General features: G+C 35.5%; 1 protein-coding gene across 2 annotated transcripts in view; it reads right to left on the reverse strand.

Annotated features, from left to right (window-relative positions):
• Nucleotides 1-1,395: 1,395 nt before the first annotated feature.
• Nucleotides 1,396-14,811, reverse strand: part of Rab11fip2 (RAB11 family interacting protein 2) — a 37,517-nt gene continuing 24,101 nt past the window's right edge. The window contains exons 4-5 of one of the 2 annotated variants that reach the window (XM_076834790.1): nucleotides 10,825-10,870; nucleotides 1,396-5,641 (exon numbers count right to left, since the gene is read on the reverse strand). In XM_076834790.1, coding sequence (XP_076690905.1) covers nucleotides 5,411-5,641; nucleotides 10,825-10,870 — 277 coding nt within the window. In that variant the 3' untranslated portion in view covers nucleotides 1,396-5,410. The remainder of the gene's footprint in view (nucleotides 5,642-10,824; nucleotides 10,871-14,811) is intronic. The other variant, XM_076834791.1, reaches the window with a different exon arrangement.

Here is a 14,811-nt window from a genome sequence, read left to right on the forward strand (position 1 = left end):
AATGTAAAATGTTGGGCATTTAGATGACAAGCCCATTCAAAAATAAACATTTCTGAGGCAGGCATTAAAATAAAACCTAGATGAAAAATAGTTACCTTTAAGAGAATAATAGCATTCTATTCCCAGGTTGCCCCAAATATCTTTGTCTCAGCAGATGGAGAAAGAAATGCACACGCTAGGGGGTAGACAGAAAGAGGAACAATGTAGAGGAGACTCACTTCGGGTTATGGAAGTTGAGAGCAATTAAGAGAGCAGGAAGGCATTCCGACCTGTGGAGATATCCCTTGTTCCAAATGTATATGACTTAGATCTGAAATGACCACGGATCACACCTCATCCTCTAGAACAATACAGTTTACCCACACACTTCCGTCTACACTACACTTGGATACACATTCACACATTAGACCCATGATGCCCTCTGATGGCATCTCAGATGGACAGGTGGGCACTTGGATTACTATTTTAAGGGGACTGGATGTGTGATCACCTGTTGAACTCTGGAGAATAAGTGGTGAGAAACCATAGGGTGTGCCAACCCCACTCTACTCTTTTTTGAGTACCATAGTTTTTTTGTTTTTTTTTTCATTTAACTTTCCTCCAAATCTTTGTATGTTCCTTAACTAACAGGGCCGCTTGAGGGAAAAAAATGAAAACACAGAAACAGAAAGCACTTGGCATAGGCCTGAGCCTACCTATAAATACTCAAACATCATTTTCTATCAAATTGTAAGCACCATCCCTATGAGGAATGTCGTATATGTAGAGAGTATTCACATCTATTGAAGAATGTTCATACCAACATACTTAGAAAGTACTCTTCTGCGTGACTTTCCAGGGTCATTTTTATAGTGAAGCAATTCTACAGGTCTGAAGGAATACTTGCAACAATACACCAAACAAGGGGCATCCTAAGTGTTTATTAACTGACAAGGAAGGCTGGGTGTGGCGCTGCACAACTGTAATCCCAGCTACTCGTGAGGTTGAGGCAGGGGGATTATGAGTTTGAGGCCTGCCTCAGCCAGTTAGTGACACCCTGTCTCAAAATAAAAAATAAATAAAAAGGGCTGGAAATGTAGCTCGGTGATAGAGCATCCCTGGATCCAATCCCCAGTATTGCAAAAACAACAACAAAAACAATAACAACAAACCTTATGTACAAATGTATTATGATAGCACTGTTTTACCTACAATAAGAAATTCTGAGGGCTGGGGATGTGTCTCAAGTGGTAGCGCGCTTGCCTGGCATGCGTGCGGCCCGGGTTCGATCCTCAGCACCACATACAAACAAAGATGTTGTGTCTGCCAATAACTAAAAAATAAATATTAAAAGATTTAAAAAAAAAAAAAAGGAAATTCACAAATGAATTACATTTAAACACTTTAATCACCTACAATAAATCAACAATCATATATTATATAAAAATTCTGATTCATGCATCAGATTACATAAATTATACAATTGCCGCATAATACAATTTACATACTTCTGAGTTTGTACCTGCAAAAATGAACACAAGTTACTAGAGCATTTACTTAAGAAGGTAGGTGTAATACTCTTCAGTTATAAATAATGCTTATATCATCCAAATACATTTCTAAATCTGCAGCATATTTTTGTACCTTAAAATACAAACCATCTGGAAGCTTCAGAGATTAATAGGACCAAATGCATCAATTCCATTGTAACAGTGGATTATTTAACAGAAAATAAATGAAATAAAATGTCAAATCTAGTTTAATTCTTGAAAAGCTTCTACCCTTCTTATTAAATAAATCAGAAACTCCTTCATATGCAGATTAATTAGTTAAGGTGCTACCTATTGCATATTAAATACTTTCAACAACTGCATCTGGATTATTCAAGTCCTTAATCTGTGAAAACCAGGCTCTCAACGTGTGCTGGCAGACCCTCACCTCCCTCCATGAGCCAGCAATGTGATCCTTCCCGTCCTCCTTCAAGAGCTGAGGTGAATGGGCATGGTTTCTGCTGTACTCATCCACACAGGTGACACCTACCAGATCTAAAAGACATGAGTTTACGAACATCAAAAAACTTTCAGCTTGCTTTACAAATCCAAGGTAGAAAGCTTTCTAAAAATCTACAGAGGAAAATAAAAGCTCTAATGTGACAATTACTGTAGATACATTAAAGACAGCAAGGTCTGGTTTTTCTTTTTTTAAGATTTTCCTTGTTAAAGAATAAGCACCCTTATAAGTAAGGGTGGTAGGTGGGGGATACTGGGATAAGGGAGATGGTGAAGGAAGAATGTGAAGAAAGCAAGTCTGTCACTAATGAGCTTAGTTTCACTCAGGTTTCCATTCACGAAACCCTTTTAAATACAAGGCAACATTTTCACAGCTGGAAAATTACAACTAAATCTTGATTTACTGCCAAAAGCAAGAGATGTAGTTATGTATAATCTATGGATAACAGTACCCTCATGGGAGGAGGCGAAGCTAGGCGCAATACAGAAGATAGCAGCAAAAAGCAATACTTAAACACTGCTCATAAATGAGTTACACAATGATTTATATACAATTCTAAGTAATAACCCTGGTACTCAGTAAGTGAAACTTGACGCCTAAAGTGGTAGAAAGTTTTGGTCAATATTTTCAAAGCTGATTTTTAGAACTGGGAGGCAAAATGGTGGTAAAACAATACTGGTTTTAAAATATGAGCAGAAAAGTTTAATTACATAACAAAAGTATATTAGTATAAGATAGACCAGATAACATCAATTCTGTAATATTAAAAAATCCTCTTGTTGGTGGAAGCGTTTCTGAGCGAGCATGCACTTTTAGGCATAAAAGCAGAGGTAAGATCTGCTTATAAGTCTATTGTACTGTGCATTATTTAATGTGAACATGTATTTAATTTCCATTTCTAAGCTACTAACAAAATATATCATTAGAATACTTAAAGTTACACTTTGGAAAAATAAACTAAAGTGATCTTTTTGGCCTTTCTTCTTAGAATGCCAGAAATTAAAACGACACTGTTTATACTTCTGCTCAAGCACAGGAAACACTGTCATGTTTACTTGGGAACTGGTTTTACTTTTTGTTTTTAGTTTGTTATATTGACTGATTATGAAAATACATGGTAAGTTTACTCTGGTCATGAGTGAAAATTCATAAACATTGGAACAGAACATTTTTAGGCAGTAGTAAATGTAGATTTAGTTTTAAATACAACACATGTTAGCTTTTAAAGATAAAAATAATGATCTAGTTACAGCCAATCACTTATAGACAACAAGTCTACTCTTAACAATTTTTATAGAGGGAAAGAACTGCTCCTGAAAAATAATTTCCTCAAAAAAATAACAGTACTTCTTGAACCACACTTTTAAATGTTTTACTTATGGAAAACATACTCCCAATACAAAACGGACATCTCAGTGCATTCTAGAAAATAAAAATTTGACGATAGCAAACCATAGTAATCTATAGATATCTGTCATAATTTTGAAAACACATGTATTTTGGTGTTTTAAAAAAAACTTAAAAGAGTCCCAACAATACTATCAGAAAAACCTGCTAAGAGCAATGTTTTGTAACATTTAATAAATGCTACTTTAAAATGGCACCACGCTAAAAGATAATAATTAGCAAGACCTCAAATGAGAAAATAAAATCCCACTCTAGATAAAGAGGTTTAATATAGTGCTTTAATAATGAGTAGAGGGGAAAATTGATGAAAGCTATATTTCTTAATTTCTTAATTTTAGAAAAGTATTTAATTTTTTTGTATTGGGAAAAATTTTCACAATTTCAAAATGCATGTTCTTATAGGAAAATTAAAGAAACTCAGAAAATACAGACAACAAGGGGTTTTAGCTTTTGAATATAAGCTTGGCCAAGTATTTTCTGATTCAAAATATTATGATAAATAAAACTATTATGTCTGCTTTTTCTTTAACTTTCAATGAGGTCTTAATAGAGATAAGTATTAAAAAATGCAATTCATTCATTCATACATCAGCCTCCATATGGAAATTAACTTTACCTTTTAAATTCAGAATGACAGAAATACACTTTCATAGTATTTTAGATTTTTAAAGCTGAAAAATTAAACAGAAGATTAGCAACATTCTTAGATCACTGTTTTTTCCCACTTAAATTTCAGAATAATTTTGTACAAATAAATAGAGCTGATCCATGGAAGGAATAAACATTTTAAGGGAGTGGACTTTAAAAAAAAAAAAAAGAACCCCTAATTTTGTGATAAACCAATCACTGGAGAGTAGATATGGAATACTATGTAATGTCAAGCTAGTAAAAATCTGCTCTAAAAATTCACTTCTCTCCAAATAAGTCTTATTTTTGGTTCAAGACCCAAAGACAACCATCTGTTCTGTTACTGATGAAACTTGAAACCAAGCCTAATTTTTCATTCCTAGAAACTGCCCATTGCTTTGGGTTATCAGACACAGATGAGCACCTACATTTTTCCCCATTATTTTCAGATGTAACTTTGTAATATTTTCTTTGCTAATGATTTAAAGGCATGCAGAATTTCAACAAAACAAATTGCATTAGCTTATCTTCTGCTTAAACCTTAAACAAAACTCATGTTAGGTAAAAAAGCAAAGTAATTCATGCTGCTGTGAAGTTAATGACGTGTCTTAAAATTTGTCATTCTTTAAAAAGGGACCGTGGATCACAATTTTTGGAAAAAGAGCAAAAGTGTGACGCTGGGATCATAAACAGCAGCTCACTCTGAAGCCAAGGCTCACAGTCAAGAGCAATTTGAAGCAGCTTCTCTAGAGGGACCGCAGTACCAGTAATGACGATTTGTCTTGCATCAATACAGCGAACGTACCATTTCCAAACTCAGAAATTGGTATCCGTACCTTAGAGGCAACCAGTTGCTTTTCAATGTACTAAAAACACATGTATATATGAGGTATATGCATGTATTTTATATACAAAGATACATGAACATGTATTCATGTATGTATATAAAATTTAAACTGATTTTTGTAGTGTTTACAACGAGCTATATTCATGAAGCTAACTAAATCTGCAAATTGACTTCTGAGAATTCAACCAGTCTCCATCTGCTTAATGCAAAAAAATCTATTCCTGAGGAGTAACTCGTGGGCTTATGAAGATATTTCTTGGCCTATGGCAGATAAGTGGGCCAGCACCAGCACCCAGGTGAATCCTACAGAACTGCTTATTCATTGAGAATCTGGCCCATTTTCACTCAAAGGTTGAAAGCATTTTGCTCACTTCAAAGGTCCCTTTTGATAGTCCCTGCTAGTAATAGGTACGGCCATTTTTCTTAGAGGAGGAGAGTATGCTATGAAACCTGGCAGAGGGGCCTCTTCAAGTAACAGTTTTTTTTCTTTATTTCTTCTTCCCCTCTCTCTTTCCAATTATAAATGCAGTAGACTTGGCTTTATGAACTATTGGCAAACTTGCCAGCTTTCCTGGATGGTTCATATGGCACTCTGAGAATACTGGGCGTTTCCTCCATTACCCTGACCAAGAGGTTGTCAATGTAGTCCTCAAGTTCCCGGATGTGGGTGTCTTTCCTCCGAAGGAGTTCTTTGTGTTTCACCAGCTCCTGTAGTACCTCTTCATAGGTCAGACTGCGGTACCCTGCAGTGGCATCAAAAGGATTGCTGTCCTGGAACAGAATAGAGACTGTCACATTTAGCAGGCAGAGTATCAGGGACAGACCCTATGAATTATTTAGAACTTCAAGTTATGGTTTTTCAAACCCTGATGAAGTTTTCTTCCATCCTCATCTACAACTAATGTGCCTGTTTGCAGACTGGCCAGCCAGTTCTGAGGCAGGAACTAAGGCAGATGTACCAAAGCCTGCATTGTAACCCTATGTTCTAAACCCCTTTTTTTCACATTGTGAACAATTTCCTAATATAAGACACTGACCATATAATTTAAGACTAAATTAAAGGATGAAATATTCTATAATTTAGAATTTAAGTTAGTAGCTGTAACTAAAATAGGGTAAAACAAAAGCTATCCAAGATATTAACTCAGAGGAACCAAACTACCACTTGGATATCGGTCCTCATGGAATTGCTTCCACTGAACTGTGGTTTAATGTTACACCTCGGCTTTTTGTTGGAAGATGCCTACAAGAAGCAGTAATATCAAATCTGCTTCACCAATTTGCTGTGACATGTTGAAGCACTTGGAATTAAATCAATGAGCATCCTTATGCAAAGCTGCATGGGAATAACTTGTTTTAATTTAGAGGCTGGCTGGGCCTCTTCTCCCCTAAGTTAGTGGTTTGTTTCCTTTTCTACAAACAACACCTATCTGATTTACCTTATTTCCCTTTTTGCTTTACCTTATTTCAACTACAACTATATTAACACTTAGGGTTATTGTATCTGTATTCTTTACTGTCTCACTGCTTATAAGCTTATTCTATTGATAAAAAATTATTTTCAAACAAAAGAAGTATAACCAAACAATAAAGAAAGGGGTACTGATTTAATTGATTTTTAAGGAAAAGAATTCCAATATTAATATATGGCAACCCCCCCCCCCCGCCTCAAAATATTTCATAGTAATCAAGAAAAGCACTTCAGCAACTCTGCAGGCAGAAATTCATGCTGGGCATTTCCAGCAGTGGGGTCTGCTTGGTCATTAGGGAATGAGGTTCCAAGCCAGTGGCCAACAAGAGGCCATCAGTGGAGCTGGGCTAGAAAATAAGATACAGAATAGGGAGCAGGGAGGATGAAATGGTAGGTCCCAACTATACTAAACATCTTGAAAACTATGATTAACGATTTTTAGACTCTATGGTAAGGGAAATAAGAAACCAAGATTTCTAAACAGAGAAATTATGTGGTCAAAAGCTCTGTTCTAGGAAAATTAAAATGGCAACAGTGAGTGAGATTGTTTGGAGAAGCTAAAAGTAAATCCAGGGCTACTGACAAGATTTAACAAGAAGGAACAGAGAGGGTATCAGAGAAAAGGGAGTTTAATCTCTATAAGCTGTATTTAAAACAAGTTATTTTATTTTGGCATTAGAAACTGGGAAAAGATGCAAGTATATTAGTTAATATTTATCTCTGTCCCTAAAAATATTTCAAATATTGATCTAAAACTACTGAAGGAAGAGTAAGTGTTGTCTGAATTTTTACCCTTTTCTCTTTCAGATCAATTAAGTCCACACAGTTCCTAGTTTATTTAAATGGTCATAAGTAGTGTAGAGTTATATATCTTATTATACATTTCCTAATTACATTCTTAAAAAGAATTTATCATATATTAAACAGCTATCTACAGAAATAAATAATGAACACCATAAAGATGAGTAGATTTGGAAGTTTGTTAAATACTCGCTACTGTTTCTACTCAAAGTAGAAACTCTGCATACACTTAAGGCAGAACCAAGCTGGGGGTCATTTTCCTAATCTGACCAAGAAGGAATCTCCACAGTCCCTTTCAACTCTAAAATTCTGTGCCCTACAGAGTGAGTTTTTCTAAACATCATTTTAAAAAGTAATGAAGTCCATCTAATGTGACTTCAATTTTCTAATAAAACATTTACTGAAAATAAGGAGTTTGGTGAGAATTGCAGGGGTTAATGAAATTAAACTAAATGGAATGTGAGTGATTGGTTGACTGCTTTGTTTTTTTCTTAATTTAACATAACAGCAGCATCTGCTGGAATCTCTAATCTTAATGAAATTATACATACATGAACTGACTTCTCCAAACTAATTAAGTGATGATATACAGCTAAAAAATGATTTGCACTGTTATATTTAGTACTACATCAGTAATTCTTAATGTAGCTAAAAAATTTTTTTAACATTTCATCAGAAGCTCAGGATGAAAGACATGTTAAAAATTCGTCATTTTGACATAAGTAGTCTAAATTAATGCCATCATTTAAATCAGTCTAACAACTTAATCTCTCAAAATAATCTATTATCTCAGAACACTGCTCAACACTTTTAGCCATAATTGAGAATATACAGAAATATTATTTGTCTTATTTTCCCCCCTCATAATGACCTAATACTAACACATGGAAGATTTCTTGGGAATACATTTCTATTTTTTTTTTTTCGGCTAATTTTTCCTTTGTCCTTTTATGTGAAAATTTTACCCCAAATTTCAGCATCAAGTTTCTGGGCAGGAAAACATCTTAGAAACACATGTACTATAAACTATATTCTGGAAAAGAATATAAAATAATTAAAAACAGTTTCAGGCTTAGTTCCAGATTTTATTCAATATGTGGAAACCACGTAAAACTTCTAATTTTAGGCATAAGGTTCTTAAATTGAGAGATCTACTCAATGAATACATTTATCCTTCAGTTTACTGATATGACACCAAAGAAAATAATAAAGATTAAGATTAGCTAACACAAGCAACAGAAAATGAAAATATTTTCTGTTTATAAAAATTAAGAGGAAAGCTCTCAGGCAAATATAAAGATTGCTTTTTTCAAGATACATTTACTACTAGTCATGAAAAAACTTCAAAAATTGAGAATTCTCCAAACTGGCAAAGACCAAATGCAGCACCTACACCAGGACTCCCAAGTACTCAGTATTTTTCCTGAGTGCTCTATCCAGCACATGTGTTTTTAAGATGTCTTCTTATTTTGAAATTTAATGTACATTTTCCTTCTCTCTCCTCCTTTCACAATCAATCCTTTCTCATTCTTATTCCACCACTGCTAAAAAATGTCCATAAGCAGATATAAGAAAATGGGGTTTGGGTTAGAGAATAACAAAATTATTACATGAAGCTTTTTTAATTGGAATTTTAAATAACAGGGTTGGGCATGAGACTCTGAGAATTACTAGTGGTCTATTTTTGCTTTACACATAATCTAGCCTTTTAAACCAGGAAATATACATTTTTTACAATATTTAAATTTAAACAAAAGCAAATTATCAGGACTCAAAATAACTGGAGATTTAAAGAAAGGTTGTCCTGGTAACCAAATATTGGTGGGGCGTAACTGACATCCAAGGCAACTACAGGAGAGGGAGGAGATGAAGGCCTGGCATTCTCTCATCATCTCATTATTGTTCTAATGAGGAACTTTGCTCTGGGAATATCATCTCAGCTACTTTCACATCTTTTGTCCTAGTCCCTTCATCTCCCTTTCAGTTCTTAATTAGGCCTTAAAGAGCTCACACTGCCCTTTCAACTGGCTACTGCTCCTGCTTAAACACCGCGCTTTCACAGACAGGTGTTGGCACCAGCATAGACGACATACAAACTTAATTACAAAATACTATGTCCAGAAGGGGAAAAAATAACTTGCTGGATGGCTATTACTGGAGAACTTAATGTAAATTATTTCAAACATCTTATAATCCTCAACATAAAAATTGTTCAAATACTTTTCCTCAATAACCATCAGTTTGAGGATGAGCTTTCTCCTCTTAATTGTATCTTGCAGTAAATTAACAACACCTAGTAATCCTTTCACTGTCAGAATAGTTAGGATCCAGAGAAAAATAATCACACATCAAGGATTCTTTTATCACCTTTAAATCCTTTAACTAAAACAATTTTCACATTTTATTTCTTTAAAGAATTCTAAGGATGCTTTTACAGCAATAAATTACAAGATTTGGAAAAGTACATTTACAAGCACATAGAAATTGTAATTAAAGTTACTTAATAAACAATAGTTACACATTAAATCGATTTTTTGATGTTGCATTTTGAGATTAAGTAACCGCCTGATAGAATTCATTTTACTATCTGATCAAAGGCTGACTTCATATAGTCTGACATTTCTTGCCAGACTGCCGTATTATAAAGACTTGAGTATTTATGAAACATCAAAACTTACAAATCATTTACATAAAACAGCACAAACAATATGAAGTCCCATGTTTCTATAATATTTGTACAACTTTAAAGACAGACAATTGAACTTAAAATAACTCATAAAATAAACTCTAACCCCACCTCAACCTCTTTTAGGCACATCACATCTAAAAAAATCATGATATGTGACTGCTTAAAAAAATTCATATTATACATCTGGATCACACATATTAAGGACAGATGGTGGAAACAGCAACCACCAGCCTCTTGAAATAAAAATTCTATTTCTGTTATTCAGTGAGAATTTATTTTTCTACCCAGAACATTTGCCCATATTTTTGTAAAATAAAGTGTTCTCTAGGTTTAACAGATATAGAAATGACCACAAATGCAATGGAATTGTGAGATCCAACCCTGGACTTCAGCTAATAGCAGGATAAACTTCAGATATCTGAACAATCCCTGCAAAATACGTGAACCGACTTCTGATCACTGCCAACCCTGCTAATATATTTGGTTTTGTTCTGACTAAGAAAATAAGTGTCCTAAAGTATTTGCTGCTTCTTCAAATGTCTTCCTGATTAACTGGGTCTCTTGCCCGGGTGCTTTTCCTATTGTTGAACGTTAACAAACAGCTTATTCTTTCTTCAATCCTTGTCCCGACAACAACAAAAAAACATTCGTCTTTGCCGCATGTTCTTATTTCATAACTATGATGCTGACTTTGACATACAGCTTTCATATTAATTTCAAAACAGCCTGTAAGCAAAATCTGTGCACTCTAAATTGGCTCTAATTATAACTGTTCACTGGAACTTTAATTGATCATATACAGAAGCCACACCCTCTAGTATATAAAAGGCAAAAGTCTGAATTTCACTTTCTCTCTTTCTTCCAAAATTACCACCCTGATTTGCAATACTTGGGCAGCTGAGATATTCAAAGAGACAGAGGCCTTTTTAAGAACATGTGCCAGAGAGGAGATGGGCTTGTGTCGGGAAATTCTCTAACCCCTCGGCAACTTACCGGGATTTTCCTGAGGTCTTCATTGCTTGTTGGATTCATGTGAAAACTAAGTAATAAAACACAAATGTAAATGTTAGAAGTGTACCATGGTCCTAATGGAGGAAACAAAAAGAGAAAATACTTTTTTTTTGTAAGTATTTTTAGTTGTAGATACACACAATTTTTGTTTTATTTATTTTATTATGTGGGGCTGAGAATCGAACCCAGTGCCTCACCCATGCTAGACAAGCACTCTACCACTGAGTTACAACCCCAGCCCCTAAAATAGAAAATTCTTAACCAACAATGCCATAAAAACTTCTGAAGTCCTTAGTGAAGTTTAATCCAAGTTTAATCCAAGATGCAGAAGACAGTGTTTACTCAACATTCTTCAAGTATCTATGATTTTAAACTCTGCAGGTAAACTCTTCAGTTATTATCAAAACCGAAGAACCATACATCACACATTGAAATATGTAGTTTCCACACGTCTTTAAGCATAGTGATTTTATTTTACTTGCTTTTATATTACTCTTCGTATGTATATAAACTCACTCACCTTTAGCCTTTAACTTTAGCATTAACTGAACTTAAGAATAGAAAAATTGCAGAATAAAAGCATTAAGCACTCTTTGTATAAAATACTAGAAAATTTAACTTTCAAAACATTACCCTATCAATCAGAATGAGTTCTGAGTATAGGAACCATTTCTATCATTAATATGATTTCTAAGCAGCTAGCTTTCAAAACTTAAAACTGAAATGGACCTAAAAACAAAACAGATTTCTTCCATACAGAGAATAAGAAAACATCATAGCTGAATGCTCTAACCATTTTCATCTTTGAAACATGTCCATTAGGAAGGGGACTACAACCCCAAAGAAGCTCAACTTCAAAGCCATCTGATGAGTAAATATTTCATCAGTACTCTACACATTGAATTTTTGCACAGCACTTAAAGAGTATTAGCCTTAGAATCCGCTACAAAGCATTACTGAACTAGAAGCCTTTGCATTCCACACATATTAAAAAAAAAAAAAGACAATGGTTAAGATACGTATTTTTCCTTTATCTGTATATTATCAGCAAAATAACTGGAATCCTCTGAAGATTTAAGAAATTTACTTTAGAACTTATGATTGTGTGACAGAAATCATAGACATGGATTCCTGTCTGGAAAATAATTTTTTAACAACAGATACATATCCCATGCTGCAAAATCTGCAAGGCATACATGAGTGCACAACACATCAAGAGAATTTTCCCCATAGCCAAGATTTCATTTGTTATGGCTAAGATCTGTGGCGCCTGCTTCCAAGAACTAGTTGCTGACCTTTACTAGGTAGAGCTCCTGGGATAAATGTGGTATTTCAGCAACCCAGGATGACTCAGTAGACCCGTGATTTTAAATATCCAGAGTGCATTCATTTCCAGGCTTAGATGGCTGCCACATTTTCTCGTTCCCTATAGCTTACCATGTTTTTTGGTGTTCTGCATGGTCCTGGACTGGTGTTGCTGTACCAGCAAAGCCTCAAACGCCTGACAAAGAGTCACTGAAAAGAAAACAACGAAAAATCCCCAAAGACAACCTCAAAAGTCCACCTTGGCCTAGAGGGCCATGGGAGCAGCTGCTGACACCTGTGACTTCCATCCTCTCCAATTCTGAATCCCAGCTAGTCAGCAGAAGAGTCCAGGGGGCTAATTCTTCCTTGCCCCACTCTCTCTCCACGTTTTCTGAAGGGTCAAGAAACACAATTCTGTTCTGTCCTCCTCCATCTGACTGTGGTATTCTCAAGGACAAGGTGATTTACACTCGGGTCTGACAGTGTACCGTGGTGCTCATGAGCAGAGAAACGGTTGGGGGGCCCCCAAAGACAAGTGGTGTGAATTTAAATCCTGGTTCTGCCCTGTACTTGCCATGTGACTTTATGCAAAATTATTTAAGTTTAACTGTCTGAGTTCCTTCTTCAGTAAAATGGGAATGGCAAAAGAACCTACCACACGAGACTACTGTGAAGATTAAATGATTTAATATGTAAAAACAGTGACTAGTAGGTAGAATATGTTCAATAAGTTAGTAAATAAACATTACATGGCACTTAATCTGGGCCTGACAACATTTTAAGCGCTTTATCAAAATCAACTCAGTTAATCTCCATGACCCTTAAGAGTGTCATACAGTACGTATCATCATTTCTTCCATACGTTCATTTTAAAAATAAGGGAGCAAATTGGGTTAGACAACTTGTGAGTTGTCTTAACTGGTGGAGTTGTCTAGCTTTAAAATCTGTCCTTGTAACCACAGCCCTAGTTCCATTCTCTGTAAACAGATCTTCATGGACGCTGGCTACACTGCAGAAGCCCTGGACACTGAGGCCACACGGACTGACCAGACAATAAACCTCACTGTGAGAAAGTGCTTGGTCAAGCAAGAGGCAGGGAGACGGTATTAAGGCCATGCACTCTCATAGCAGTAGATCAAGCCAGGCAGGATTTGAAAGTCCATGAAGCACAGGTTTGGCAGGCTAGAAAGAAAGACACTGCAGACATATGGCACAGCCCAGGGCTGCTAGACAGTGTGTCACAGTGGGACACTGCAAGAGCAGTTTCAGGGGAAAGTGCCCTGAAGGGCTCTGAGGCCCAAGAGGAGGCTCTCAGACCTGAGCCACTGAGCAAGAGGCAATTTCTTGGTAATGTGAACTTTCTCTCATAAACACTGTTTGAAGTGTCTTGTGTTTGGTGGCACAAGCCATCCCACTGCATCCACTAGAGTGAACAATGTTATGATGATAAATTTAAATATGCGCCTCAGGAAGAACTAAGAAATAGAAACGCAGGCATTACATTTGTTGTAATAAGGGATTTTAAGGCAGAGGCATATAGAACAAAGAGTTTACCAAAATCACCAAATTAATAATATGTAATATCCAATCGCTTTCACTTATGGAACTAAAATGAAACTCAATGACCTCCTTAAAAATGTCTGAAAATTCTTAAGAATGATTAAGCTTAAAAGGCACTACTGTGAGTGGGAGAGCATCTGGGGCCCTGAGCCCCAGCTCCTTCCCATTGTACCTGAGCCTGCTAGGGATCTGAGGTCCCCAGCTGAGCACAGAGTAGGCCAGGAAGAGGGCCCGCCCTGAACGGGGCATTGTCTGAAATCCAAAGGCAAAGCCCCTCCCTCGGGTCAGCTTTGTACACACTAACATGTCAAACCCATAAGAACGCTGTCACTCATGGCTGCCTTTTTTGATCTGTCCTTAAGGGGGAAAAAAGAGTTAACTGAACTGGATTGAATTAGCTTGGTGAAAATAAAATGTCTCTATTTATTGAAGTGTGGCACCAATTTGTGATATCTTTCTCTTTGGACTGCTGTCCTCGTGTCAGACAAGATATCGAATAATACAGCCTGACTGCTCAGCTGAGCTGCTGACAGGCCAGAAAGTGGTGTTTCTAAACAGGTACTAAATAAACTTACGACGTGCTCATGCGGAAAAAAAGGTATAAATAAACTGAAACTCCAGAATTTAGAAGTCAGAACTGAAGAAGTTTGGAGGCAACAGATTTTAAAATAACTTTTAAACTGATAGAAATATTTCAAACTAATAATTTAAAAAATTTTAAATCAATAAAATGTGCTAAGCTTAATATTCTGAAGAAGTTTTTAGGCAAAAGCCTGATAGTTTTATTTCATGATATTTTTAAATTTTCAAGAATTTTTCCAAATAAACTAATTTTAAACTTTGAAATAATTTTCAAATATATATTTCTAAGAATTACTGGTATATCTTCTATATCACTTATTAATTTATCTCAAAGTTAAAATTAATAATGAGTAAAGATAGTAGAAGCAAGTTGATGGGAATTTAAAATTGCTCTTCAATTTGTGCTATGGACCAATCTCCCACATATAGGTCAGAAAAATAAACCAACCTTTATAAATGATAAAACTGATCACTTCAGCAGTGGTAAAGGTTTTTTTTTTCTTTTTTAAAGAACATGCATAC

Source organism: Callospermophilus lateralis, chromosome 15 (genome assembly GCF_048772815.1).
Source record: "Callospermophilus lateralis isolate mCalLat2 chromosome 15, mCalLat2.hap1, whole genome shotgun sequence".
NCBI lineage: Eukaryota > Metazoa > Chordata > Mammalia > Rodentia > Sciuridae > Callospermophilus > Callospermophilus lateralis.